This window comes from Periplaneta americana, chromosome 4 (genome assembly GCF_040183065.1).
Source record: "Periplaneta americana isolate PAMFEO1 chromosome 4, P.americana_PAMFEO1_priV1, whole genome shotgun sequence".
Classification (NCBI taxonomy): Eukaryota; Metazoa; Arthropoda; class Insecta; order Blattodea; family Blattidae; genus Periplaneta; species Periplaneta americana.
Window position 1 is genome coordinate 17,189,395 of NC_091120.1, and position 27,415 is coordinate 17,216,809.

The window sequence follows — 27,415 nt, forward strand, 5'->3', positions numbered from 1 at the left end:
TGTGGAATGTTGCCGTACGCAACCGATGATAACAAATACCCTGCATACGACTTGCCCGCGCAAAACACAGTTCGAAAGAGGTTATGCTAGCACACAGACTTTACAAACCGCCATCTGTTGCTACGACGTTCAAGTTATACCGTACACGTTCTCAAGTTCAGGTTGAACGCCTTGATTAATATTCAACTTCTCTGACATAAAAGCTGAAACTCGCTTCAAATCGCTGACTCACAACAGTGACGTCATGACACACTTTGAAATGAACACCCAGTACTACAGCTACTACTACTGCTACTACTACTGCTGCTACTATTATTGCTACTTCTCATACTACTACTGGGTGTTCAGTTCAAAATGTGTCTTGGCTCACTGTATGCCGTCATGTGGCTAGCTGATGAGCCTAGAGAATTCAATCTTCCCACATTTCCGCAGCTCAGGTGTATAACCTAAGAGGCAGAGAAGTTGGCTAGCAAGTACGGCGTTCATTCTGAAGAGTACGTACCGATACGTATACGGTAACGCCGGTAGTGGCAGGAATGTGAACTGTTTGGAAATACGTACTGTCGGGATATGGGGGAGAGGGTTAAGACGATTACTTACGTATTTGTTGACATTAACTTCGACGGTCAACATGGACACGGAGCATTTGATTTGTGTTGTGGAATGTTACCGTACGCAACCGATGATAACAAATACCCTGCGTACGACTTGCCGGCGCAAAACACAGTTCGAAAGAGGTTATGGTAGCACACAGACCGTACATACCGCCATCTGTTGCTACGACGTTCAAGTTATACTGTACACGTTCTCAAGTTCAGGTTGAACGCCTTGATTAATATTCAACTTCTCTAACATAAAAGCTGAAACTCGCTTCAAATCGCTGACTCACAACAGTGACGTCATGACACACTTTGAAATGAACACCCAGTATTACAGCTACTACTACTGCTGCTAGTATTATTGCTACTTCTCATACTACTATTACTGCTGCTAGTGCTGCCATGACCACTACCATCAATAGGCCTACTACCACTAACAGAGTCCCAGCGAACGTCCCCGTGTTTCTGTTGGCCAACCAGCGACAAGTCCCCCCGATATCGCCGCTGTTTTCATCCGCGAACTCAAGGTGCTCCGCAGATTAAGACTTGTACTATTTCAAGGACGGGGAACTCGTGTTGTAAACAGAGCACTCACAATGAGTACCTATATACAACAGCAACTAAGGCAGCGGGAGAAGCTTAGCTCTCTAAGAGATGCTCTTCCTCGTCTCTGAACTATTTCATATTATTAACATTTGTTAGGTTTACTCAATCTCTTCACAGCAGCTGTTAGAAATGTTGAACATCTTGTGTGACACATTGAATTGAATTGACCTAGAACTGCGACCTATTGATCTAACCTTCAAGCTTGGAGCATTCCCAAACCCACACCGGCTGACTACACTAAGGTTCGCTGAGTACCGAAGTTTCGAGCAGGCAACTTCTCTCATCCCTAGGCCAGCTCTCTTCGTACGTCGCCAGCAGGCGTTCGGGGATTTCTATACTGAAAACTTACCGGTAAAATGAAGCGAATAATCAACCATCCAGCAGTGAGTTAAATATCAAAATAATTAAGACATTTTAACGCAAGAATTATTTAACACAGATAATAGAAATAAGAAACTTACCCTTGGTTGAAAGATGTCTTCGATGTTCACGTTGTTGCTCTGGAAGAAAAGAATAAAAAAATTTAATTATAAACGATGTAACAAGGAATTTTTTTCTTTTTTAAGTAACCAGAAGAAATGAGATCTATACTAATAATAAATCTGTAGCCGAAATTTTTCTGGTAATTTTCGATTTTCCAAAAATAATTGGTCCTAACATATATAATTAACCACCCTGAAACCGAAAATCGCATTTTTGAAATTTTTGTTTGTATGTCTGTCTGTATGTTTGTTACCTTTTCACGCGATAATGGCTGAACCGATTTATATGAAAATTGGAATATAAATTAAGTTCGGCGTAACTTAGAATGTAGGCTATATGGCATTAAAAATACTTTATTTAAAAAGGGGGTTATAAGGGGGCCTGAATTAAATAAATCGAATATCTCGCTTATTGTTGATTTTTATGAAAAATGTTACATAACAAACGTTTCTTTAAAAATGATTTCCGATACGTTTTATTCTTTACAAAATTTTGATAGGACTGATATTTAATGAGATAAATGAGTTTTAAAATTAAAATAACGCCATCTAAGACGGTGCAATCGAAACAGGGGCCTTGGACATCAACAATCGAAAGCTATTAAACATAGTCTACAGAGAATGTTTCTGTGCTTGTTTGAAGTAATATCGGAAGCTAAATTAACCGATTTGTAAAATTAATTATTATTTCACCATTGGAAAGTGTAGTTTCTCTAGATGGACATAATGCTATAATGTTATTACAGTAACGTCTGAGTAAATCGAGGACAGGTAAGATTAAAATAGCTTCTTATGCACAGAAAATTTGAGAGGCTATTTTGTACATTCGTTTTCTGTATTTCTTAAAATAATATTTATGTACACTCATTTTAATCTCAGAGAATTAACGAACAACGGGAGTGTATTGATTTAATATGCAGTAATAGTACGTTAGCTTAGCAATCCATTATTTTATAATTCAGATTTTAACTATCCTCAATTGAATCGTGTTAAAATACATAAAATATATATGCAATAAATGCAATGAAAAAAAAAAAATTGGGTAATGAGCGAAGCAGATTATCTTGAGCTGTTGTAAAAGTTGTTCCCTGGATCAAACGTCCTATTTTAATGATGTAATTACTTTATATTTATTTCTAACAGGTGCAGCGGAGCGTACGGGTACGGATAGTACACAGTAAATTTAAACTGAAGAGGTACCAGTTCTTGTATCTTGCCTGCTGATATACGAGTTTTGTTTCTTGATGAAATTAACCAGACTGAGGCCTAGGGTCACCGATTCTCGAGACTGAAGTTAGGAACGCACGGAGTATACATGACGTCATGACCCATGGAGTGGGATGGCACTGTGACAGGAGAATTGGTTTTGTAAGAAATTATGTTACCTCCTTTCTCATTCTGCTTGGCGTGGGTCTTTGCAATTACCATACGTACTTGAGATCCTATTAGTAAATAAGTATACCTCATTTCTTTTCATTTATTTATTTGATTATTTTTACATGCATTTTACTGTTAATTTCGCTGTTTTATAATTCACACTACTGAGCAACTTGTCGAAAATTAAGAGCACCAAGCGTTCCTTTCAGAACGAACTTGTAGAGAAGTTCGGAAAGGAATATTTTCTTATTAAAGGAAAAAAGCACTGAATTTTGCAAATTGTTAAAAACGTATAAGGCCAGGTAGAAATTGATTCTTTCAAAAGCAGCGTAATAGCAAAAGGTACATGGAAAATATTTAATTATACAGTCAAATCTGGACTTCAACATCAATTTATTTTTTATTTATTGTAGTAGGTTATTTTACGACGCTTTATCAATATTTTAGGTTATTTAGTATCTGAATGAGATGAAGGTGATAATGCCGGTGAAATGAGTCTGGGGTCCAGCACCGAAAGGTATCCAGTATTTGCTCATATTGGGTTGAGGGAAAACCCCGGAAAAAACCTCAATCAGATAACTTGTTCCGACTGGGAATCGAACCCGGTCCACACTCCACAACATCAAAATCAGACATAAACATGATAAAGAATTTAATCGAGATTTGTGTATAATGTTGCTACATGCAACATCCCTTTAGCGTTTCTTGAAAAAAAGTTGTTTTGAGTGAAAGTAGGAGATACTTTTCTTTTGATACGTTGCGAATGTACGTTGTAATTCGGTTCATTGAATTGTGATAAAATGTAATTTATGTAAGTACTGTATATATTTTCTTTTCTTCTCACACACAAATGATTATTTTACATTGTTAAACCTTATACAGCATAATGTAAATTGAAACATGTAATTTTAAGCAATTATTTTTGTACTAGAAATGCACTGTATATATATTATACTTGTAAACGTGAACATTTATTTTGTGCCCTACTGTGACTGAATGTTTACATGTTGAGGCAAGGAGTAACTGCACTTTCTATCTCCCATTCCCCTCGATCTACACAACACAGTGGTCAGTGCGTTCATAAGATAATGGGTTTCGGTACCCTGCACCGCAGTCTGGTAATAACTTTGTAGATTTTATGTCCAGACGTGTTAGCATGTTAATTCAACTAAAGGAGGGCATGTAATGTAGTACAGTGTGTACAATTTCAGCAATTCAACCGATTAGTTTTTAAATAACTTTTTTCTATGTCACAGCTATACTTATTCGCACTACCTTGTACAAGGTTGTGCAGTTGGAGAGAAATTAATTTTTATTTCCTCCTCGAATCGAACACAAACAACTTGACTTCATCCTTGACATTTATTTTTAGAAGCTTATTTTTATACTATACATTACAAGGAAGTTGAAATAATAATCCGTATTTGTTACATATGTGTACATTGCTATATTCTAATTTAATCTCCTTCTAAATTAATTGCGTTCCGTAAAATAATGTGTTATGAAAGACATTTAGTTTTCTCTCAGAAAGTCTGAAATCAAATTTCCATATAATATCAAACTCTCAAACTCATAACTACATAAATGAATTTTCTCTGACGTAGTACTTCTGCCATTATAATTTCCTTTTCAGTTTAGAAGCCTTGAAGCCTTCCGACACGCAGTAAGAGCTCTAAAACAAAGTAAACTGAACTTCTGAACTTACTTCTCTCCGACACAACGGCTTCCTCTCTTGCACCATGCGGTTGGGTCGTTCTAAGATCTTCTCCAGATGGCTCTGTAACACATCACGTAGAAATAATCTATATAAATTAAATCATTTTTAACATCGTACAAAGACCAATAACAAAATAAAACAATGAAAGGTTTCACATAAATGAAAAATTCAGGAATAATAAATGTAGGTGATTTAAATACAGAGTGATTTATATAGAACTGACACATTTCTTTCTTTAATTATTCCGTTGGAAATTCATTCAATGACCCAATTTTAGCACCAAATTAAGCAGAATGTTCTGGAGTTTCGATTCCTTGTCACTAGATGCGCAGATGTTTGTTTTATTCCTATTGTTGGCAGCACTGACCCAATTTTAGCACCAAATTAAGCAGAATGTTCTGAAGTTTCGATTCCTTGTCACTAGATGCGCAGATGTTTATGTTTTATTCCTATTGTTTTCGACATTTTGTGTCAACGTGAAAATGCAGTACACATTAAATCAACGACTCTTCCTTGTGAAGCAATACTGGATTACGAATTCAATTACAGCTACTCAAAGGGCATACCAGAGAGAATTTGGTGTTCGTAATCCTCCCAAAAGAAACACAATACTGGGACTGGTAAACAAATTGGAAACAACTGGATCTCTGGTGAGTGAAAAGGGCAAGCATCGTTCATCTAGGCTTCCCACTGTTGTTGTTGACGTAAGAGCAAGTTTCTTTGACGACCGAATAATTTCCAGGAAACTGTGGCCACCGAGATCTCCGGATTTGACAACGCCGGACTTCTTTCTATGGGGTTACTTAAAAGACAGGGTTTACGCCACACGTCCCCAGACATTGGACGATCTGAAGCACAACATCACACAGGAGATTCAAGCTATTGACAACAGAGTCCTCCAACGATTGGCCAGTAACATGGAACGACGTGTTGAGTTGTGCCTTATGCAGGATGGAGGACTTTTTCAACATTTGCTATAGAGGTAAATAATCTCCCAAAATTCCTCTACATTTTAGGTATAATAAGTTGTCGCTAGCACAATTCGTTTTGAAACAATTAATGAAAGAAATGTGTCAGTTCTATATAAATCACTCTGTATAACCCTAATTAATTATAGGGAAGAGAAAGGAACTAGTAATAAATGTTGTTTTATTTAACGACGTTCGCAACTGAAGAGGTTATATCAGCGTCGCCGGATGTGCCGGAATTTTGTCCCGCAAGAGTTCTTTTACACGCCAGTAAATCTACTGACATGAGCCTGTCGCATTTAAGCACAATTAAATGCCATCGACCTGGCCCGGGAACGAACCCGTAACCTTGGGCATAGAAGGCCAGCGCTATACCAACTCGCCAACCAGGTCAACAACAAGTAATATTTCTCTGTAGAACCACTACGTTGAATCACTCAATTGCCTATCACATTCATTCGATTAATATGGAAGGCTGATTTTCAACATACCATAATTAAAATGAAGACAAGTTCTTCTTTAGAAATAATTTGGAATTTTTTGTAACGAATTTTGACGCAATCAACAACCGATTTATTACCACAAGTCATATCAATTTGAAGGGTTATTCTTTGAGATATTTCAAACAATAAAGTTTGATAGAATTTTGCTCATTTTTGCTTCCTTTTCGAGTTAAAAATTGTTTTATATGAGAAATTTAGTGCAATAGCGTGTTTTGGGAAAGCCATTGATTTAAATCCCAATATGCTCAGTTTAAGAGAGTAGTGTATCATGATGGTAAATGATTGGAAGAAATTTGATCCAAATAAACGTAACATTGGAAAATTCCTTTGCCATGTAGAGGTCTTATGTGAGTAGTATGCAGATATGTCCACCGTGTCTTGCCAATAAGTCTCTATGCAGTGTCTCTGTATGTAGATGTAGTGGAAGTGGAAAGAAATCCAGCAGTTATCTATGCAAGCCAAGAAGCATCTACTAATGTATCACTTCTCACGTGGTGAACAAAAACACATCTAGTAAATATAGGGTAAAGTTTGGTAATATTTTGATATGAGTAATATTGTGATAATTCTTTTTGAGAATTCATTACAATTTTACTGAGCGATACGAAGATCGTTTTTTGAGCCAACGTATTAAGTGAATATTCGTGAACAAGTTTCTGCACAAAACCTGCCATTCTCTCGCTCAATAAAATTGTAATAAATTCTCAAATAGAACTATCACAATATTACTAGTATCACACTATTACCAACCTTTACCCTATGTAGGTATATTAGATTTATTTTAAACCCGCTTAATAGTTAATTACATTGCACTGATTTGAATTTACATATTATGTGTAAAATCGTTAGTTATGATTTACGGAATTATATTTTATAATGTATCTTGGCTTTGGATTTCAACCAATCGCAGATCAGTCAGGGACGTCATATAGTTTTGGTCTAGTACGGTTCTTGACTTGAATAGATAATGGATTCCTAGTTATTTATGATGGAGGAAACCCCTAAAAGATTTGACCAAATTTGGATGGCAGTGGGGAATGAACCCGGAACATGCTGAATTTTCGGTATTTTTCTGTTAAGCAATACCCTACGGGGAGAAGAAGACATCAGATGATAGACGACATTGAGATATATGGATCATATGAGGAGACAAAGAGGAAGGCAGAAAATAGGAAAAACTGGAGAATTCTGGGTTTGGAGTGAAAGATCTGGCCTTGGGCAGAACACTATGTATGAAAAATGAATATAAAATTAACAGTTTCATGGCTACAATCTTTCTTAATTTCGGAAGACAATATATTTTAATCAGTTGCTTAACAATTTTGTATCATATTAGCCGGTATATTGCAGATGTGTCTAATATTCGCCATAATACGAGGCGCATCCAGAAAGTAAGTTTCCCGATTTTTTCCCCTCGAAAGTAAACGTAATTAGCCGTGTCAATTGCTCATGCGTAACAGATCTATGACGTATCAATCATATGCCAGCCGGACAGGTCCCGCCTGGTGCCAGTAGCGTGGCAGCAGTGGTCCGAAATGGTAGCTCTTATTCCTTCTCCCGCCTCCTGCGAGGTTCGGTCGGTGATAAAGTTCTTTAATGCACAAAGCATTGCCCCAATTGAAATTCATCGGCAGCTCTGTCAGTTTTATGGGCCGAACATTCTCTCTCTCTCTCTCTCCCCCTCCCCCTTACCCTCCCCCTCCAACTCTCCCTCTCCACTACCTCTCTCCTCTCCCTCTCTCCCCTCCCCTCTCCCCCTCTCCCCCCTCTCTCTCTCACCAAGAAATTCCTGTCCTCCGGTGAGCGTTTTGGCAACGACGAAGAGCTGAAGACGTCTGTCACACGCTGGTTTCATTCACAGGCGGCAGAGTTCTACGACAGAGGGATACAAAAGTTGATCCCACGATGCGACAAGTGTCTCAATTCTGATGGTGACTATGTTGAAAAATAGCTGAAACATTGCTGTATCTGTTGCCAATAAATGTTGTCCTGAAAGTGTGTGTTCTTTTTTTTTAATAGGGAAACTTACTTTCTGGATGCGCATCGTATTATATTACCTAACATTGTCTTACACTGTGGAAAAATATCGGGAAAATAATTGAACCAAATAATCATCCGAAGCGGGATTCTAACTCAGTCCCGGAGAACGAGTCTCAGTCGTACCTGTAGACTACACAAGCGACCTTCCGGTAAAAATGGTTATTTTAGGACGCTTTATCAACTGCTATGCTTATCTAGTGTCGGAGTGAGATGAAGGTGATAATGTCAGTGAAATGAGTCCAGGGTCTAGCGCAAAAAGTTACCCAGCATTAGCTTTTAATGGATTGAGGGAAAATCCTAGGAAAAAAATCAACGAGGTAACATTATTCCAACCAGGATTTGAACCTCGACCCGCTCGTTTCACGGTCAGGCATGCTAACCATTACTCCGCAGCGGTGAACCGAAAAATATTAATGACAAAAAATGAAATGTCGTTCACATATTAATCTTACATTAATCAACTTTGCATAAACGAATCCTATTCTTTCGTAAATTAAATGGGTTTGTATTTATGTAAGCTTTGAGTCCCATTTTCATAAACTTTCATTTGATTTCAAAAGAGACTTTATTTGAATAGCCCTATATATCAGGTTTCTGTACATTTTACCGCATTTACATATTGATATACTTCAAAAGATATAAATGTATGCAAGCGAAGAATCACAAATCATTACCCTCGTAAAGAAATTCCTCTTTGAATTGTGATTGATCTCCATACCGACTCCTTCTGAAAACATCACACGAGATATTTTCGCAGTCGTAAGTGAAAGGTCTCTCGATTTAAGATCAGAATAAAACTCTCTGCTCTCTTCTTGTTAGAGTTGTTTTTCTCTCTGTTTTATTTCTCGTGTGAGCTCGATACGACGTTGATAGCGCTTCGTTCACACGAGCACGTAGAGGGCTTCGCTCGTACCTGTCAGTTCGTGATCTAATGTACCACAGAAAAACGCGTTTGAATACTCCTTGAACTCTTACTACATATTCGTTACTAATTTACAGTACGTAACATTAGGAATCTATGAGTTCTAAGATAGATGATAGATACGCTAATATGTTTTCGCGGGATATCAGCCGAGTTAAGATTTTGGAATGCTCCAAGCTTTCGACTGCTATCTCTGCAGCCATCTTCAGGGAAGTGATGTCCGATCCCAGTAGTGGCTTGATTTGTTAATGACCTTGGTGTGGTCAAACAGTATTTTATGCTCCTTTTCTATGCTGTGTTGCGCCACTGCAGATTTTTTCCGGGTAATACAGCCTCAGGTTCCTCTTATGTTCTTTGATTCTGTCTTCTATTGTGCGGCCAGTCTGCCCTATGTATACTTCGCCACACTCGCCACTCAAGCCACTACTGGGATCGTACAATCAAGGAGGCCATAGAGATCAAGCTGGAGAAAAACAACTTTAACAGAGACAGTGGACTTCAGCTCAGTCAGGCATGGACACCGGCCTTAGACCAACTCAGGCCCTCTTACAATCAAGGTCATGAAGATCACGGACCGAGGACGGCAACCGATTCCAACCGGCGGAACAGGGCTCGCCGCCCGCCAAACTTCACGCAGGAATCCCGGGAGGGGCGGAGCTTACGAGCGATGACAATTCCCGGCCCCGGATTGGCCGATCCGCCAACCAATCCCGTTTCACCTGAGACAGCCTAACATCTATATAACCTTTCGACTTTCTGTTCGGACATCACTTCCCTGAAGATGGCTGCAGAGATAGCAGTCGAAAGCTTGGAGCATTCCAAAATCTTAACTCGGCTGATATCCCGCGAAAACATATTAGCGAACCAACGCCGAGAAAGCCTCAAATCATACAGATGATAGATAGATTTATTCGTTCCATAATATTCTTACATTTGCTTGATAGCATAGAATAAAGAACATGTCCAATTCTTACGTTTAAATATAAATGCAATACATATAAAATGCAAATATGAAATATGTACAGAATTAATACCTTAATAACAATAATATTTTATACAATGTAATATGTTTACCATTTAATAGTATTAAAATATTTACACAGTACTGTAAAATGTCAAGAATTCATTTACAGAATAGAAAGTGTGAGATATTAAGTAATTTTTTAGTTTTGCCTTAAATAATGCAGGATTTTGGCTATGATTCTTAATGTCTTCAGGAAGACTATTGAACATTTTTATCGCCATGTAACGCACTCCCCTTTGAAAGCATGATAAATTTGATGATGGCGTATGAAAATCATTCCTTCTGCGGGTGTTTATACTATGTATGGCTGAGTTAGTTGGAAAATTTTCTTTATTACATAAGAGGAAATTTATTATAGAGTATATGTATTGATTTGTTAAGGTTAGAATCTCTAATTTTTTCAAAAATAATCTACATGATTCTCTAGCCTTTGCTCCAACTATTATTCTAATGGCTCTTTTTTGTAATAAGAATATATTTTTACTATCTGTAGAATTTCCCCAAAATATTATTCCGTAGGACATAATGGAATGAAAATAGGCAAAATATATTGTCTTTAAGATACTGCTGTTTAGAAATTGTTGTAACGACCTAATTGCGAAGCATGCTGAGCTAAGTTTGGGGATTATTTATTTCTTTGATATGATTTTTCCAATTTAATGTATTATTAATATGCAAACCAAGAAATTTGGTTGTTGAAGCACTAAAATCACTTCTTATATATAGAATGAAATGCAATATTACAATAATTAATCTAAACTGTAACCCAGACTAAAAAAACTAACTAAAAATACATTACCTAGGCTTACTCCAAAATGACAGTGATTAAATTAAAACATAATATAATATAAACAATTAAGCTAAAATGTAAAATACTTAAGAAAACGCAGGAATAATATAAATTACTCCATTAAAATATATACAAAATATATACAATTCTACGAAAAGTCATACAAACAGTTGTGACGCTAGTGAAAGGCGATTTCTACCGGTAACGAAACTATTTTGTCGACTTACGTCCGTTATATTGGGATCGGAATGTTACATCTCATTCTTGTAAACATGAAGGGAAAATAAAAAATGGCAGGGATTCATAGAAAGATTTACTATGTTCGTCATTGTTATTGTGTGCATGGTTGGACTTGTAAGTATGTTTGAGATTTTAAATTCATAAAAGTTTGATAATTACTTCCATTCTTCCATTTCCTTCTTCAAACTCCCCGCATTTAAATTTTTAAAAGGCGAAGCCTTCTCGTTAACTACTTAATAATCGCTTACTCATTCCATGAGGCCTATTCTTGGTACAACAATGCAATCGATAGTCGAAACAATTCACACATCAATATGATGCCAATGAGTTGTTTGGAACTGTAATGAATAAAACTACTATATCATTACAGTGAATTGGATTAATTTAGAAATTAATAGCACCCTTAAACTTTAGAACTAGACCGTTAAATTAACTATTTTAATCTCCATACATACTGCATTTAAATTTAAAAAGACATAGCCTTCTCGTTAACTAATTCATAATCGCTTCCTCATTCCATGAGGCCTAGTCTTGGTACAACAATGCCACTGATAGTCGAAACGATTCACACATCAATTCTACGCAAATGAGTTGTCTGGAATTGTAATGAATAAAAAAATAAGTCATTACAGTGAAAATTGGATTCATTTGGAAATTAATAACACAAACTTTACAATTAGACTACCTATTAAATTAAATATTTTTGTCTTTATAATCCTTGCATTTATTATTCACATCCATTTGTTCAACAAATGAAACTTTTTGTAATAAATTACAATAAAGTTGAATATTTTTTTAAGCTTTCACACGTTAAAAAAACGCTTCACATTAATCATTTCCAAGTTCATCTGATACAAAAACTACAGACCAGCGATTCAGCAACTGTTTTAACACGGCCCCCCTTGTATTAAGATACAAATTACTAAAACAAACAAGCATGTTCTTTATGTATACATTTTTTAAATGTATCTTTGTTTCTATTATATTTAATATGTGATTTTAGCGCAATTTTTTGGGTTGTGGAGCCTGGATTCATTTACAATTTATTTACAATTTACATTTGAATTGAATACATATGAATAAATACCCGAAATGAGCATATGCTCGTGCTCCATTGATGGAAAAGTTTCTATATTTAATATAAAACTATCAATTTAATTTTAATACAAATATGATCCAATTTACAACATTGAGTACAATAATATTTAAAAATACAATTTTCCTCAGTTTTAACGTACCTATATATGTGTCAACAATATGCTGCAGAACATGTAATTGCCCACAAGTTATATGGTTAGGGTTTTTCAGAAGCTTTCCCTCAACCCATTAAGAGCAAATGCTGGGTAACTTTCGGCGATGGATCCTGGACTCATTTCGCTGTTATTATCACCTTCAAATCATTGAGATGTTAGGTAACCACAGTAATTGATAAGTCGTAAAATAACCCACTAAAAAGGAATATTTAATTTATTTTATCTTGCTTACTTACTTACAAATGGCTTTTAAGGAACCCGAAGGTTCATTGCCGCCCTCACATAAGCCCGCCAGCGGTCCCTATCTTGTGCAAGATTAATCCAGTCTCTATCATCATACCCCACCTCCCTCAAATCCATTTTAATATTATCCTCCCATCTACGTCTCGGCCTCCCTAAAGGTCTTTTTCCCTCCGGTCTCCCAACTAACACTCTATATGCATTTCTGGATTCGCCCATACGTGCTACATGCCCTGCCCATCTCAAACGTCTGGATTTTAAGTTCCTAATTATGTCAGGTGAAGAATACAATGCGTGCAGTTGTGTTTTGTGTAACTTTCTCCATTCTCCTGTAACTTCATCCCGCTGAGCCCCAAATATTTTCCTAAGCACCTTATTCTCAAACACCCTTAACCTATGTTCCTCTCTCAGAGTGAGAGTCCAAGTTTCACAACCATACAGAACAACCGGTAATATAACTGTTTTATAAATTCTAACTTTCAGATTTTTGGACAGCAGACTGGATGATAAGAGCTTCTCAACCGAATAATAACACGCATTTCCCATATTTATTCTGCGTTTAATATCCTCCCGAGTGCCATTTATATCTTGCTATGAAAATTAAAAAAAACTCTTTACAATCATATGTACATATAATAACACCAAAGATTACAGGATTACCGGAACTGAATTGTATTGATTGGTGCCAACTAAACTATCGATATTAATGCCATTTTATATCCAAATATGCACTGCATACATTTTATCACAGCCACCGGGGTAGCTCGGTCTGCCGATCCGGAGTTGCGCTTGGGCGCGGGTTCGATTCCCTCTTGGGCTGATAACCTGGTTGGCTTTTTTCCGAGATTTTGCTCAACCGTAAGGCAAATGTCAGGTAACCTATGACGAATCCTCGACCTCATGTCGCCAAATATCATCTCGCTATCACCAATTCCATCGACGCTAAATAACCTCGTAGTTGATACAGCGTCGTTAAATAACCAAGAATAAATTTTATTTTTCCACACTTCAATGCGTGCAGCTGTGCTGTACAATGCCGTGTCCAGTCTACATCCGTGAGCGTGGAAATATAAAATGTATTCATTATATTTAGCGGGTATTACTATTAGATTACACTAAAAACTGCTGGTAATGGCTGATAAATAAAAATACGGAAGAATTAGGACATCAATACGGGAGCCAGGAGGATCCAAAAATACTAACTCAGATACGGGAGTTCCCGGAAAATACGGGAGAATTGGTCACCCTAGACTTTGCACACTTTTGAAACGAAGAAATATGTGTACGGACAATACTTTGAAGGGAATTATGACGTCACTGTCTTTGGTATGCTACTTTTAATGATATATGGCTGGATACTTTTCGGATATATCGCGTGTATTTTGCGTGCAATTTCGTTCATATTCACGATTTGAATTCACTACTAAGAAGGATTTTCTCACTTCAAGAAAAAAAAAAACGAAAACAAGGGTAATTGGGACGCAACTCACCGCTTCGCAGCATTCTGTGTCCAGCAGGAACACGGCGCAGCGCTCACACTTGAGGAGGTCACGGGCTTCCGTCATGATTTTGGTGACTAGACACTCCAGGTTATTCTGCTCTTCGAATATGCTGCGCGCCAGGTTCAGCAGGATCTGAAAAAAGAATACAATATATTGATCATACTCTCTGGACCAAATGTTTATCCCTTCATCACGTTAACGTATATTATCATTAGGGAAAGGAAGTTCATGCATTTGCATATTTGTTCTCTATCGTTGTGTGAATATGCTGAAAGATTATCTACATATTTCTGAATACAATGATATTACTTTTATTGTGCGCTAGCTGAAATCACCCGTCGTTGCCTGTGTTTTCCTTTCTGCTTCAATTATTAATTAAACTGGTGGTTAGGCTTTTCAGAAATCTCAGAAATCCAACTATAGACAACCAAAACGAATTCTCTTTACTAAGCTTTCCTCATCCCTAAAAAATGAATCTTTCTATAGCGTTCACGTACTTCAATTAATGAACTTCTTAGCCAAATGCCTGCCAGGGTTAACTCAATTTTAACACCTGTAGATCAGGCATCGAAAAGAAAACATTTCGTCATGTGCATTACGTTCAACTGTTTTTAATATATGTTTATTTGTTTTGGTTTATTTATTTATTTGTTTTTTTGTTTATTTATTTATATTCTGATGTAGTTAAGGTCATTAGGCCTTCTTCCACACCGCCAGAAATACGAATAAAATAATAGAAAATCAAACTATAAACAAAGTAAAACCAAAACGAAAATATATGCAGGCTACAGTCACACAATCTAGATTGTCTAGATTTTGGCCTTCATGATGTATCAACAATCTTATTTCAGGTCGTGTTATTTTTCCATGGCCTCATGGAAGTCGATGTTGAATACAACAGACAATAATAAAGAACAATTGACTGTATAAGACTGCATTTTAATATTATACATCAATGTTTCATTGTATTTATTTTTATTTTTTATCTTTTTAATTAATTTAACGTCCATTTGTCCGATTTTAATGTAGTCTATGTTCTTCTCCTGGTTATGAAGGTTAAATGTGGAAACTTTGACAAATATCGGTCAAAGCGTGTAGATTTGTACAGAGTATATACATACAATATACATAGCCACATTGACTTTCATATTATAAGATAAAAGTGCATATTTTGCCTTTATTTATAAAAGCATCATATTTTAACATTTATGCAGGAAAACTACATATTATGTAAGTTTATTTGTCTTTCCCTAATTTTTTAAAATATGTAACCTCGTAAACACGACTAATTTGTGTTTATGAATTTTGAACGTAACGATGACGCCCTCATAGGGAGCCTCTCAAGTTAACAATTGGTATTCCTTCACTGCAGTCTTTAGCAGATTTTGATAGAACAATATCCAGTTTAACATCAGTTCCAAGAAATGTAGGAGATAAAGTGAACGAGAAAACAGCAAATATTCTTTCGAAAAACCCTGGCTATTATCAACTTAAAGAAATTCAAGATATTGTCAAAGGAAAAACACCCCAGAAACCAACAAAATTTTCTATAGAACAGTTCACAGCTTTGTGCAAGCCCCTCTTACTTCTTGTGACGTACAACGAAGTTTTTCGCGCTACAAAGCTATGCTGAGAGACAACAGGCGAAGAATGACAACAGAAAACATACGTCACTGCTTAGTTGTGAACTGTAACAGCATAAATGGAGCATTCGGCAATGAGGCAAGCACTTCAAAATCCATAGACTAAACGAAAGTTACCTATACCTTATTATTCTGTTAAAATAATGTCAGACTGATAATGCATATTTGTAGCTTATTTATCTATTTTTACGGCATAAATGCATACATATTCTTCACGTTTTTGGGGTATGAACTTCCTTTCCCTGATTATCATATTCAAGTAGAAATAGACTTTTTTTTAAATATTATCGCCTTTGATAGGGTCTCAACCATTCACACCCCAGAAACAAGTATTAGCCCCCGAATACAATAGGACTCCAATGGTTGTAAGTGTACCATGGCTTCGTAAACAATGATGATGCCAATTCAGTTCAGTTCAGGCACTGGCACTGGCACTGGCACCGAGCACATCACAGACGGTAAGAGGTGTCTGTCAAACGGGCGTTTTTAAACATGAAATGAAAATTGAAAGTTATTCATCGAACTGAAAATGGCGAAAACTTTGAACGTGTCGTAGTTCCAGTGCAGTGAGTGAGTTGACAGCAAAATGTGTGTAGTGCTCAAAGGTACATATGCATGTATGAATATATACTGGTGGGTTTTAGTTCGAACTTACGGTTAAGATACAAATTAGACTTACTTTAAATGTTATTTTAAGTGATCGTGCTACATTTAATTTAGGATGCTCCATGTTAATTTTATTATCGCGGTCTAAGGCATCCTGTCTAGGACTCGCGTTACGGAATGCGCGCTGGTTCGAGTCCTAGTGGGAGAAGAAATTTTCTCATGAAATTTCGGCCAGTGTATGGGATCGGTGCCCACCCAGCATCGTGATGCACTTGGGGAGCTACGATAGGTAGCGAAAATCTGGTTTCGCAAACCATTATAACCGCTGGGGGGGACATCGTGCTAACCACACGATAACTTCATACTGGCTGGATGATCATCCACCTCTGCTTCGGCCAGCAGCCGGCTGGTCGGTCTTGGACCTTCATGGGCTGTAGCGCAATGGACTTACTTTTTACTTTACTTTATTATTATTATTATTATTATTATTATTATTATTATTATTATTATTATTATTTATTAGTATTAATTATTGTTATCAGTATTATTATTAATTTTTATTAATTGTGTTTATTATTAATTGTCATTACTGAGTGTAATTAGTTACTACTGCCACCGGGTATTTACCCATTTGAGTGTGAATAAATACATACTGTAGTACAGAAATAAGAAATGTCAGTCCGTATACTACTCTATTATCTATTGTCGCCCTTATCTCTCAGTCGAAGTGTTTATTACACCCTAAGGAGTATTTATTGAAGGTGCCCGTGTGATTGAACTACACCTCCGAGCACTGCGACCACACATGCACTGCACCCAACGGGGTGTCCCATAGTGGCTTGATTGCTCGCAGACTGAACGGAAAGAGGTAAATCACATCACAGAATGAAGTGAACAAATTTTCCCACAGTGGATAAAATTGCCATCATCTCTAGAACAAAGACTCTGAATGTTAGTTCAGCGCTAAGTGTACAGACGAAATTTCCGCTAGATAGAGCAATGAAGGAAACTGCGGAAATTAAATTGGAAGCCCCTCAAAGATCGAGAGTTCCAATCTCAAAATAGACAGCCAACTGCTCCATCCTGTCTTTGTGTGAATGTTACCTGAGAGATATAGTAATATAATAGATCTCTGTGGAATTGACTGCGTTTGGATATGGCAAACCTCAATACAGGACGGTTACTATGGAAATTTATTCTTCCTTCAGTTTTTATTGCATCGTCTATCTTATTGGCTTGAAACGATCTCAATTCTTATGAAATTATTAAGCTGATGAATACTCATACGGCCATGATTAGAATGGGAGATAATTCGTTGCTAGGGAACAAATTACGCAGTTGATTTATAACTTTTGTGCGAGATCGTGCGTATTTGCTTGGTTTCCGCGCAAAACCAATCCGCGGAAAGTCTAAAATTCAACATTCAGTATTCCCAACCTAACACACATAACAATTTTCCTCTTCTTACCGCTTAAGTGACATATTGATTTTACTGCTTTAGGCTTTTAACATATTATTTTTAGAGACGTTCAATATAGTAATAATTATAAATTGGAAATTTACCACTGCAATTTCGCCTAAATTGCAATGTTAATTATTGTTTTTAAATATTTGCAAAAATTAAGTAAACTCTACAACTCCACTAAAGTTACTGCATTCGTGATGCAAGTAACATTAAGGAAGCCGTGAAAAAATCAACAAGATTTCAGACTCATCATAGACTGGGAGAAAAAAAAGACAGACGTATATCACGGCCTGCTGGAGTATAGTAAACACAGAAAACATTTTAAAGCAACAATGTTGAAGATAGATATTTTTGTTTTGCAAATTTGCCGTCATTGAACAGAAACCAAGATGGAGATTTCATTGCAACTAATTAGAAATTCCTCTTTCAGGTATGTAATAAACGATCTTCGCACAAAATAATGTACGATACACGAGCGGTATGTTTTCTTTCAATTCTCGGAAATTAAAAAAGCTCAACTACGTTTCGCTTTTTCAAACTTTTCCTCGAACATGAAAACTTCAACATACCGCTCTTGTAAAGCATATTACTATTATAGTTAACCTATCGTCCTTACTTTAATAATACGTGTTGTAACAAATGAAACTTTAAATGATAGGCGGTACTGCAGAAATTCTTACACTTCGTGAGGCATGCGTCGAAGTTTTATGTCTGTTGGTTTATGACTTTCCCTATGTGTTAGAAAACTTTTAACTTTCTCTCACCACCTGTTACTAGCAACAAATACATAAAATACTGTTCACATAAAAAATTATGGAACATATATATATATTTCTTGTAACTGTGGAAAGTTTCTGGGCTTTATGGCTCTCTATTGTCCCTATTTCAAACTGAAGGAAATTTTAATGAAAAAAGTGTTGAATCTTTACATTTCCTTGCGAAGTACATAGAAAGTTTCGCACAGGAAAGAGAAGTTAATTTCAGCGTGATGTTATGTACTGGCGTTTGAACTTATTGTAACACTTCAATACTAGTTGAAGTTATACCTACTAATGTCCTCACTTAACTTGACTATTTTAAAATATTCTGAGTCAGGGTATTGACTTAAGGGTTAGGTACAACTTACAGCAGTAACATTTTGGAAATATTCAACATTTTTTTACTCCATTACTGCATCTTGTACGATAATTAAAATTAGTATGTGTAAAACACTGTCCTTCTGCTATATGAAAAAAAAATTACGATTAAAAATAAATTATTTACATTTTTTTTTTCTAAATTCATTTCACTGTGCAGTGATGAAACATTTCTCTCATAACTAAAAGACTCTCTCTTTATTTATTGTGTAGCTTTATTTTGTATATAGTGTATTTTTTTCTGTTTATTTCTATTATTGTATTTGTATTCCTGGTGTTGTGGAAGAGAAGGCCTGATGGCCTTAACTACACCAGAATAAATAAATAAATAAATAAATAAATAAATAAATAAATAAATAAATAAACAAACAAGTAAATAAATAAAGTAAGTAAGTAAGTAAATAAATAAATAAATAAATAAATAAATAAATAAATAAATAAATAAATAAATAAATAAATAAATAAATAAATAAATAAATAAATAAATAAATATCCAACATTCTGTGATGAAATTTTTTGTCTGTATTTATGCATGTTATATCTACAAAATGATGCAAGATAGATTGTCTGACAAAAATAAATTAATTTAAAAAATGGTCAAGTATCAGTGCTTTCTTCTAATACAACATAAAAATTTATTATTTATTAAGGAATGTAGTTGAAAGAGCATGATATTGTAAACATGAGTTTCAGTAATAAAATAAAAGAGAGAGAACATGAAAACGTTAACAAGTTTATGAGTTATGAGGAAAACGCTTCATCACTGCAGAGTGAACTGCCGCCATTTTGAATTTGTAAAACAATATTTAAATATTTCTTTTAATCGTAAAAATATTTTTTAATATAGCAGAAGGACGGTGTTTTACATATACCAATTTTCATTATTGTACAAGATACAAGATACTACAGCCTAATGTCGTTTTGGTTGCGTCCGCATGTGAATGCTGATGAAGGACTTCAGACTAACGTCCGTGAGTTTCAAACAGCTATATGTCAGATACTCTTAAGAACAGGACATATGTCCTGTGTTAATTATGTAAGCATGTGCGGCTTACAGCTGTTTCGGTGCTACTTCACACCATCCTCAGAGCCTTCTGTGTCTCGGCGTCATCTCAACTTCGCTGCCTGTTGCGTGGGTGCGTTCGTGTGATGAAGAGTTGTGTCAAATAGTGTGTGTGTTCTGAAATTGATCAGTGTGTTGAGAATTTGATTAGGGTGTGTTTTAGTGTGTCTGTATATTTCATATTGTTCTAGTGTGTTGAGTTTTTGGTTTTTGGGTTGTATATGTAGGATTTCCATGTCTGTACTTATGTTATTGTATGTATGGCTGGCATTAGTTATGTGTTCGGTATATGTACAACCCAAACATAATAGACAACATCATAAGGAAGACAAAACAAAAACTCAACAAACACAAAAACACAAAACACAACACAAACACAAGAACACAAGAAATACATCACACTAACATACGAAAACAAAAACACACACAAGATCGCATCCTTATTCAGAAAACAGAAATACAACATAGCATACAGAACAGAAAACACACTACAAAGACATCTCAACACAGAAACAACACAAACAAATAAATACAACCACACAGGTGTATGCAAACTCACATGCAATAGTTGCAACAGTTTCTACATTGGACAGATAGGCAGATCATTCCATACTCGATACAAAGAACACATTAAAGCAATAACCAGAGGACACAATACATCTACATATGCCGAACACATAACTAATGCTAACCATACATACAATAACATAAATACAGACTTGGAAATCCTACACATACAACCCAAAAACCAAAAACTCAACACACTAGAACAATATGAAACATACAGACACACTAAAACACACCCTGATCAAATTCTCAACACACAGATCAATTTCAGAACACACACACTATTTGACACAACTCTTCATCACACGAACGCACCCACACAACAGGCAGCGAAATTGAGATGACGCCGAGACACAGAAGACTCTGAGGATGGTGTCAAGTAGCACCGAAACAGCTGTAAGCCGCACATGCTTACATAATTAACACGAGTAAGATCGCCATTTAATCAATTATTTATATTCAAGTGTTAAAAGTAGTGTACGAAATATTCAACATGGATGAATATAATTATTGAGGCATGACAAGGAAAGGGTTTGAATTATAAAGCTCTAGTGATATAATAAATGTTAAATTTATAACCTCAACTGTCTTTGAAGACAGCAGATATATTCTCTTCAAGTTCCATACGTGAATTTTTCTCACAGTTAAAAAGCTGTGACTGAGGTTAAGAAAGGTTTTGTGTTGTAAGGTGGGTGCTCCTGTTATGGTCATGTTCCTGATATGACCACCCCCCTATTGTGAGTTAGTTAACCAAAAAATCCGCTAAATTGCAGCAGCATGCAATGAAAGGGCATCCTGGTATGTCACTTGATCCTTTTCCATCCAGTCAGGTTGAGCAATATGGCGTCAGTTGCCTGTTTTGCGGTTTTCATGTGACCTCTTCTTATTTTTCTCTGGTAAGTCACCTTTGTTTTATGCATGTTTTTCAAAGACTTGTTTCATGAAAACCATCGTACTCCATTCAGTTTTTAATGTTCTGTTAATTAGTGTTGTAGTTTATGGCGTTTCTTTTACGAGTTGTTCATAATCAAACGATTTTCGTGAAAGCTTACCTGCTCCTGATATGGCCATATCAAATGCACCACGGCCATATCAAGTTCATTTCACTTTTATTTTTTCACCTGACAAATTTACATGCCTTATAGCTGGGATTACGCAAAAATTTTGTATTTTAAGAAAAACAACTTAATTTCTTTTTATGGAAAAACCTATTTTGACTACACTTTTGAATTATAAAAATCATTATTAAGTGTCATTTTTATTCATTTTACACCAAAATTATTTAATTTTAACACAACTGCGCTACCAAACTGAAAACGATCACGATTTGTAGAACATGGAACAAGGGTAACCATATCATGTGCACATGTTCCTGATATGGCCACTAGGTAGACTTTTTGGACAATTAAAGCTATTTTTATGGGGAAAGGAAATTGTTTTAAGAAAGTCCATTAGACTGAGAACGAGTAAGAAGAAAGTGGTTTACATTTTTTGCAAAATGGCGGCTAGAAAAATTCTCAAAACTTACCATGGCCGTATCAGGGACACCTACCTTATATCGGATCACATAAAACTTTTTCATCTCTGGTTTCCGAATCTATTTTACGAAAATATGTAATTCATCTATCATGATTCAATGAATAAGTACTATAGACTTAGTAATAGCACATTATTTTGAAACTTTGGACGAAATCAATAATTACCTGTGGAAGAATAGCGACTACACTTTTTCTTTCTTCTGAAAAATAAGGTTACGTTCACTCCTTCTTGAAAAGAACAACTTCAGTACATTTCAAAGGACTTGTATTCCATTGACGAGGTACAGCAATTTTAAGTAATAGACTAAAATATCATGATAAGTTGCCGAGAAGTTGCACAATTCAGAAACTCCATTGTTCAACAGAATAATGGGAATATTGGATTGCAGTTAGGCAAGGCGCTTTCTACGGGTAAGAGTAATTTTCTGAACAAAAGAAAGACTTTCGAAGCAAGTCAGCACTCACCTGGTTCCTGCGGAACTCCAGCACAGACATTTCAAAGAGCTGCGCATTCTGAATGCCGATCCCACAGAACGTTAAGTACCGCTGGAACACCTGCAAAGACAGAGAGAAATGTGTTCATTCATCCATTGTACTACTAAAAGGATTGTGTAATTGGTGGCGTTCTTTGAGAAAACTTATTATTGTACTTCAATCAATGACATAAGGGTACGAAGCGCACCGTCAAATGTTTCAATAAAAGAGAAAATTACTTCCGAAATGATTTAATAGGCAGTAGATTATTTTACGAGTTGAAATTAAAGATTATAATTTACTTTGACTGTTAACAATGATCATAGATTTACTTACTTACTTACTTACTTACTGGCTTTTAAGGAACCCGAAGGTTCATTGCCGCCCTCACATAAGCCCGCCATTGGTCCCTATCCTGAGCAAGATTAATCCAATAATTTGAATAATTTGAATAATTTGGGAAGAGCGCTGGTACGTTCAACCAGAGGTCCCGGGATCGATACCCGGCCCCGGAACAATTTTTCCCTTGAAATTATGCTTTACAGGGAGCCTTACCTGAAAGACTAGATTTGCATAAGATTAATCCAGTCTCTATCATCACATTCCACCTCCCTAAAATCAATTTTAATATTATCTTCCCATCTACGTCTCCGCCTCCTCAAAGGTCTTTTTCCCTTCAGCCTCCCAACTAACATTCTATATGCACTTCTGGATTCGCCCATACGTGCTGCATGTCCTGCCCATCTCAAACGTCTGGATTTAATGTTCCTAATTATGTCAGGTGAAGAATACAATGGGTGCAGTTCTGTGTTGTGTAACTTTCTCCATTCTCCTGTAACTTCATCTCTCTCTTAGCCCCAAATATTTTCCTAAGAACCCTATTCTCAGATATCCTTAACCTATGTTCCTCTCTCAAAGTTAGAGTCCAAGTTTCACAACCATAAAGAACAACCGGTAATATAACTGTTTTATAAATTCTGACTTTCAGATATTTTGACAGCAGACTGGATGATAAAAGCTTTTCAACCGAATAATAACAGGCATTTCCCATATTTATTCTGCGTTTAATTTCCTCCCGAGTGTCATTTACACTTTTTACTGTTGCTCCCAGGTGTTTGAATGTTTCCACCTCTTTAAAGGATAAATTTACAATTTTTACATTTCCATTTCGTACAATATTCTGGTCACGAGACATAATCATATACTTTGTCTTTTCGGGATTTACTTCCAAACCTATCTCTTTACTTGCTTCCAGTAAAATTCCCATATTTTCTCTAATCATTTGTGGATTTTTTCCTAACAAATTCACGTCATCCACATAGACAAGCAGCTAATGTAACCCTTTCAATTCCAAAGCCTCTCAGTTATCCTGGACTTCCCTAATGGCATACCCTAAAGCAAAGTTAAAAAGCAAAGGTGATAGTGCATCTCCTTGCTTTAGCCCACAGTGAATTGGAAACGCATCTGACAGAAACTGACCTATACGGAATCTATTGTACGTTTCACTGAGACACATTTTAATTAATCGAACTAGTTTCTTGGGAATACCAAATTCAATGAGAATATCATATAAAACTTCTCTCTTAACCGAGTCATATGCCTTTTTGAAATCTATGAATAATTGATGTATGATTATAGATTTAGAAGGAAAAAATAACTAAATGTTGGTTCACAATAAACCGGGAACGACAACGAGAACGAGAACGGAAATAATGTTGAAATAAATGTATTTTATTTTAATATTATTTCTGTTCTCATTTGCGTTTCCGGTTTACTATGGACTAGTCTTAAAGGTGTTACGAAGGGATTGAGGTAAAGATCAGGAAAGAAAGATATAATAAGTACATTTACATTTATTTTTAATTGTTTGTATTTGTTAACTCTACGCTGCCCTCGCTTGTAAGTCGCTTGGGTGAGCCCATTGTACTACCCGAAATGGAATAGTGTGCATTTGCTAAGGTCCCCCCGTCTACTGATTCCCGCCTCCGAACTCCCTTACATCCTCAAGAATCTCGTTTACCTTTCTACCTAGGTATCACCACTGGTCCCTCAACCCCGCTCATGGTGTATAGTACTACCATCAGCAACTAATGACCACATATCACGGGATCCAAGTTCATTGGCGACCAGTAGCGTACTCTACATCGGACGGGAAAGAAACGGAGATGGTCATGAAAGGGAAGTGTAATATTGTGACGAAATGAGTCCAAGGTCCAACCGCGAATGTTATCCAGAAATTCTGCTTTAATTAGTTCAGGGAAAATTTCGGAAAAAACATCAACTAGGTAACTTTCCCCAACCAGGATTTGAACCCAAGTCCGCTCATTTCTCGGTTAGAAATGCTAACCGTTACTTTGTAGCGGAAAACGCCACTGTGAGATCAAACATGTTATACATTTTCCATCATAACGATATAATTTCAACCAGAACTTCGATAGAGACAAAAAAGAGTAAAAAGGAAGACAAAGATAGTGAGACAAAGAGGAAAGTAGACTGTAACAAAGTCTTAACGACCTTGAGGATCACACAGTGACGACCGAAGCATTTGAGGCTGCCGATATGAGTTTTGCCACAGGTCGACTTCAATGAGTTGTGATATAGTGTCCTTTGTCACAGTAGGAAGCAGCACCGTAGCAATCATAGCGAAAAAAAAATCACAGGTCGCCAAATGACACCCACTTTCTAGAAAGAAGTCTCTCAAGGTTGAAAAGATGTCTCATGTGGTAACAAAGTCATAAAAGTTATAAAATGCAATAGTCATAAAGCCTTGCTGGATATCACCTAGCAACGACAGCTACTGACAAAAGACGTACGAATAGCAGAAAAAAGAAAGTAGCAATAAACTTTCGAGATATATATTAGACGAAAATTTCATATTTAGACTAAAGACAATAATTTATCAGCATATCAATAACAACCTCATAAAATTACTTATAAAAAACACTCCCAAAAATGATATACACTTATGAAAAAAAAATAAATAAAAAATAATTTGATTAACAATATTTTCACCGTTACAATTACACATATATAAAAACTAAATATAAACATTTACATAGAGATAAAAAATTTTACAGGAGAAAAAGTTCGTCCAAAGGGCTGGACTCTGGAAGAGTACCCAAAACGCTCATTGCATTACCGCGTTGAATAGCAATACTTAACCGTTGACGCAAATAAGTAGTGCAACGGCGATCACCAGTAATGGAGATCAAAATTTGTCCGATTTGAGATACCAAAACTTTAGCGTCATGACTCCAAGGACCGAAGGTCTCCACAGCAAATGGGACAAAGATATAATTGTCTAAAAGATGAGCATATTTATAGACTTTCTTCTTCACGGCTAATTCAGCAGTAGCACTAAATGTAATAATTCCAAGCTAACGTCTCTTAACCAATGAACAACTTTATTGCTACGCAAGTAACCAATGAGAACCGTACTATACTGATAGGAGCATAGTGCTGAAATCTATATCTACAGTATTTCATCCTATGTTAATTTATTTTATTTCAAGGAGCTTCCTATTTCTCTCATCTCTGCTTTCGATTAGATTATTGTTCTTGAATTTACTAGCTGTTAGTACGAATCGATAAAACAAACCTTGCGAGAATTGGATGTGAAAATGAAAAATAAATAAAGTTATATGGAGGATTTTAAACGAACGAAAATGAATTCACAGTACCGTAAATATAACATTTTGAAATATAAATAAACAAAATATATCCCACAGTGAAGTGTTCTGATATTATAGGCAACCTCAAACGTTTATCCATGATTTTCGTTACTCCAGGAGTCTGATCTGTATTTATAATCTCTGATTCCACAGGAAAAACATTTGAATGCATTCATGCAGCAGGATTTAGGTGTTCGCATAGGAATGATCTAGTCAAATTTCACACGTGCAACACAGTTTTTACTGGTCATTTAATTTTTTTAATTCGTGATTTTTGTCATTCTTCTTCGGCGATCTCGAAATAATTGAAGAGTCCACTGCAAGAATGATGGATGTCATTTGGAATACATTTTTGCAGGAGAAGCAATTGAAAGTTTGAAATGCTTAGCGCTCAAAGCTTAACTGCGATTTTCCGATCATTACCGGACAATGACTATCAGTGTTAATGCCATATAACTCTCTATGTACATTCTATATGTCTTAAGCTATGCATTGACAGTCTTGGTTCATTTTCGACAAGAAAGTGACATCCATCATTCTTGCAGTGGACTCTTCAATTACAATCATAAGAAACATTCCTTAAGCGCAATTAAATTACTGAAAATCTATCAGCAGTTGTGATATTACTGTAGATAATTTATTTTATAAAGGCACAATGTTTCTTAATTCCTGAAAAATAATGTCCTGTGCAAATGTAGGGGAATTAATAATACATCGAAAATGAAATTATTAAATTCAAGACTAAAATATCAGACTTAAAACGTAAGGTTTTCTGACATTAATTTTTACTATTTCAGGAACGTGAACTTCGGTTTAATTTACGTCGGTTTAAATAAATCTATCACCATCAACACAATCATCATCATCATCATCATCATCATCATCATCATCATCATCTGCACGGATTAGGGATCCTGGCCTGTTCCGGTTTGACAAAATTTTGTTCAACTACAAAATGTTTCTCCCACCTGTTGTCTAGATCTGTTAAA

General features: G+C 35.9%; 1 protein-coding gene across 7 annotated transcripts in view; it reads right to left on the reverse strand.

Moving 5' to 3' along the window:
• The window catches only part of Pde6 (phosphodiesterase 6), an 840,004-nt gene that overhangs the window by 139,360 nt on the left and 673,229 nt on the right, over positions 1-27,415 (reverse strand). For all 7 annotated transcript variants that reach the window (XM_069822899.1, XM_069822895.1, XM_069822898.1 and 4 more), the window contains 4 exons: positions 22,747-22,836; positions 14,252-14,395; positions 4,770-4,841; positions 1,667-1,705 (listed from right to left, as the gene is read on the reverse strand). In XM_069822899.1, the coding sequence (XP_069679000.1) occupies positions 1,667-1,705; positions 4,770-4,841; positions 14,252-14,395; positions 22,747-22,836 (345 nt within the window). The remainder of the gene's footprint in view (positions 1-1,666; positions 1,706-4,769; positions 4,842-14,251; positions 14,396-22,746; positions 22,837-27,415) is intronic.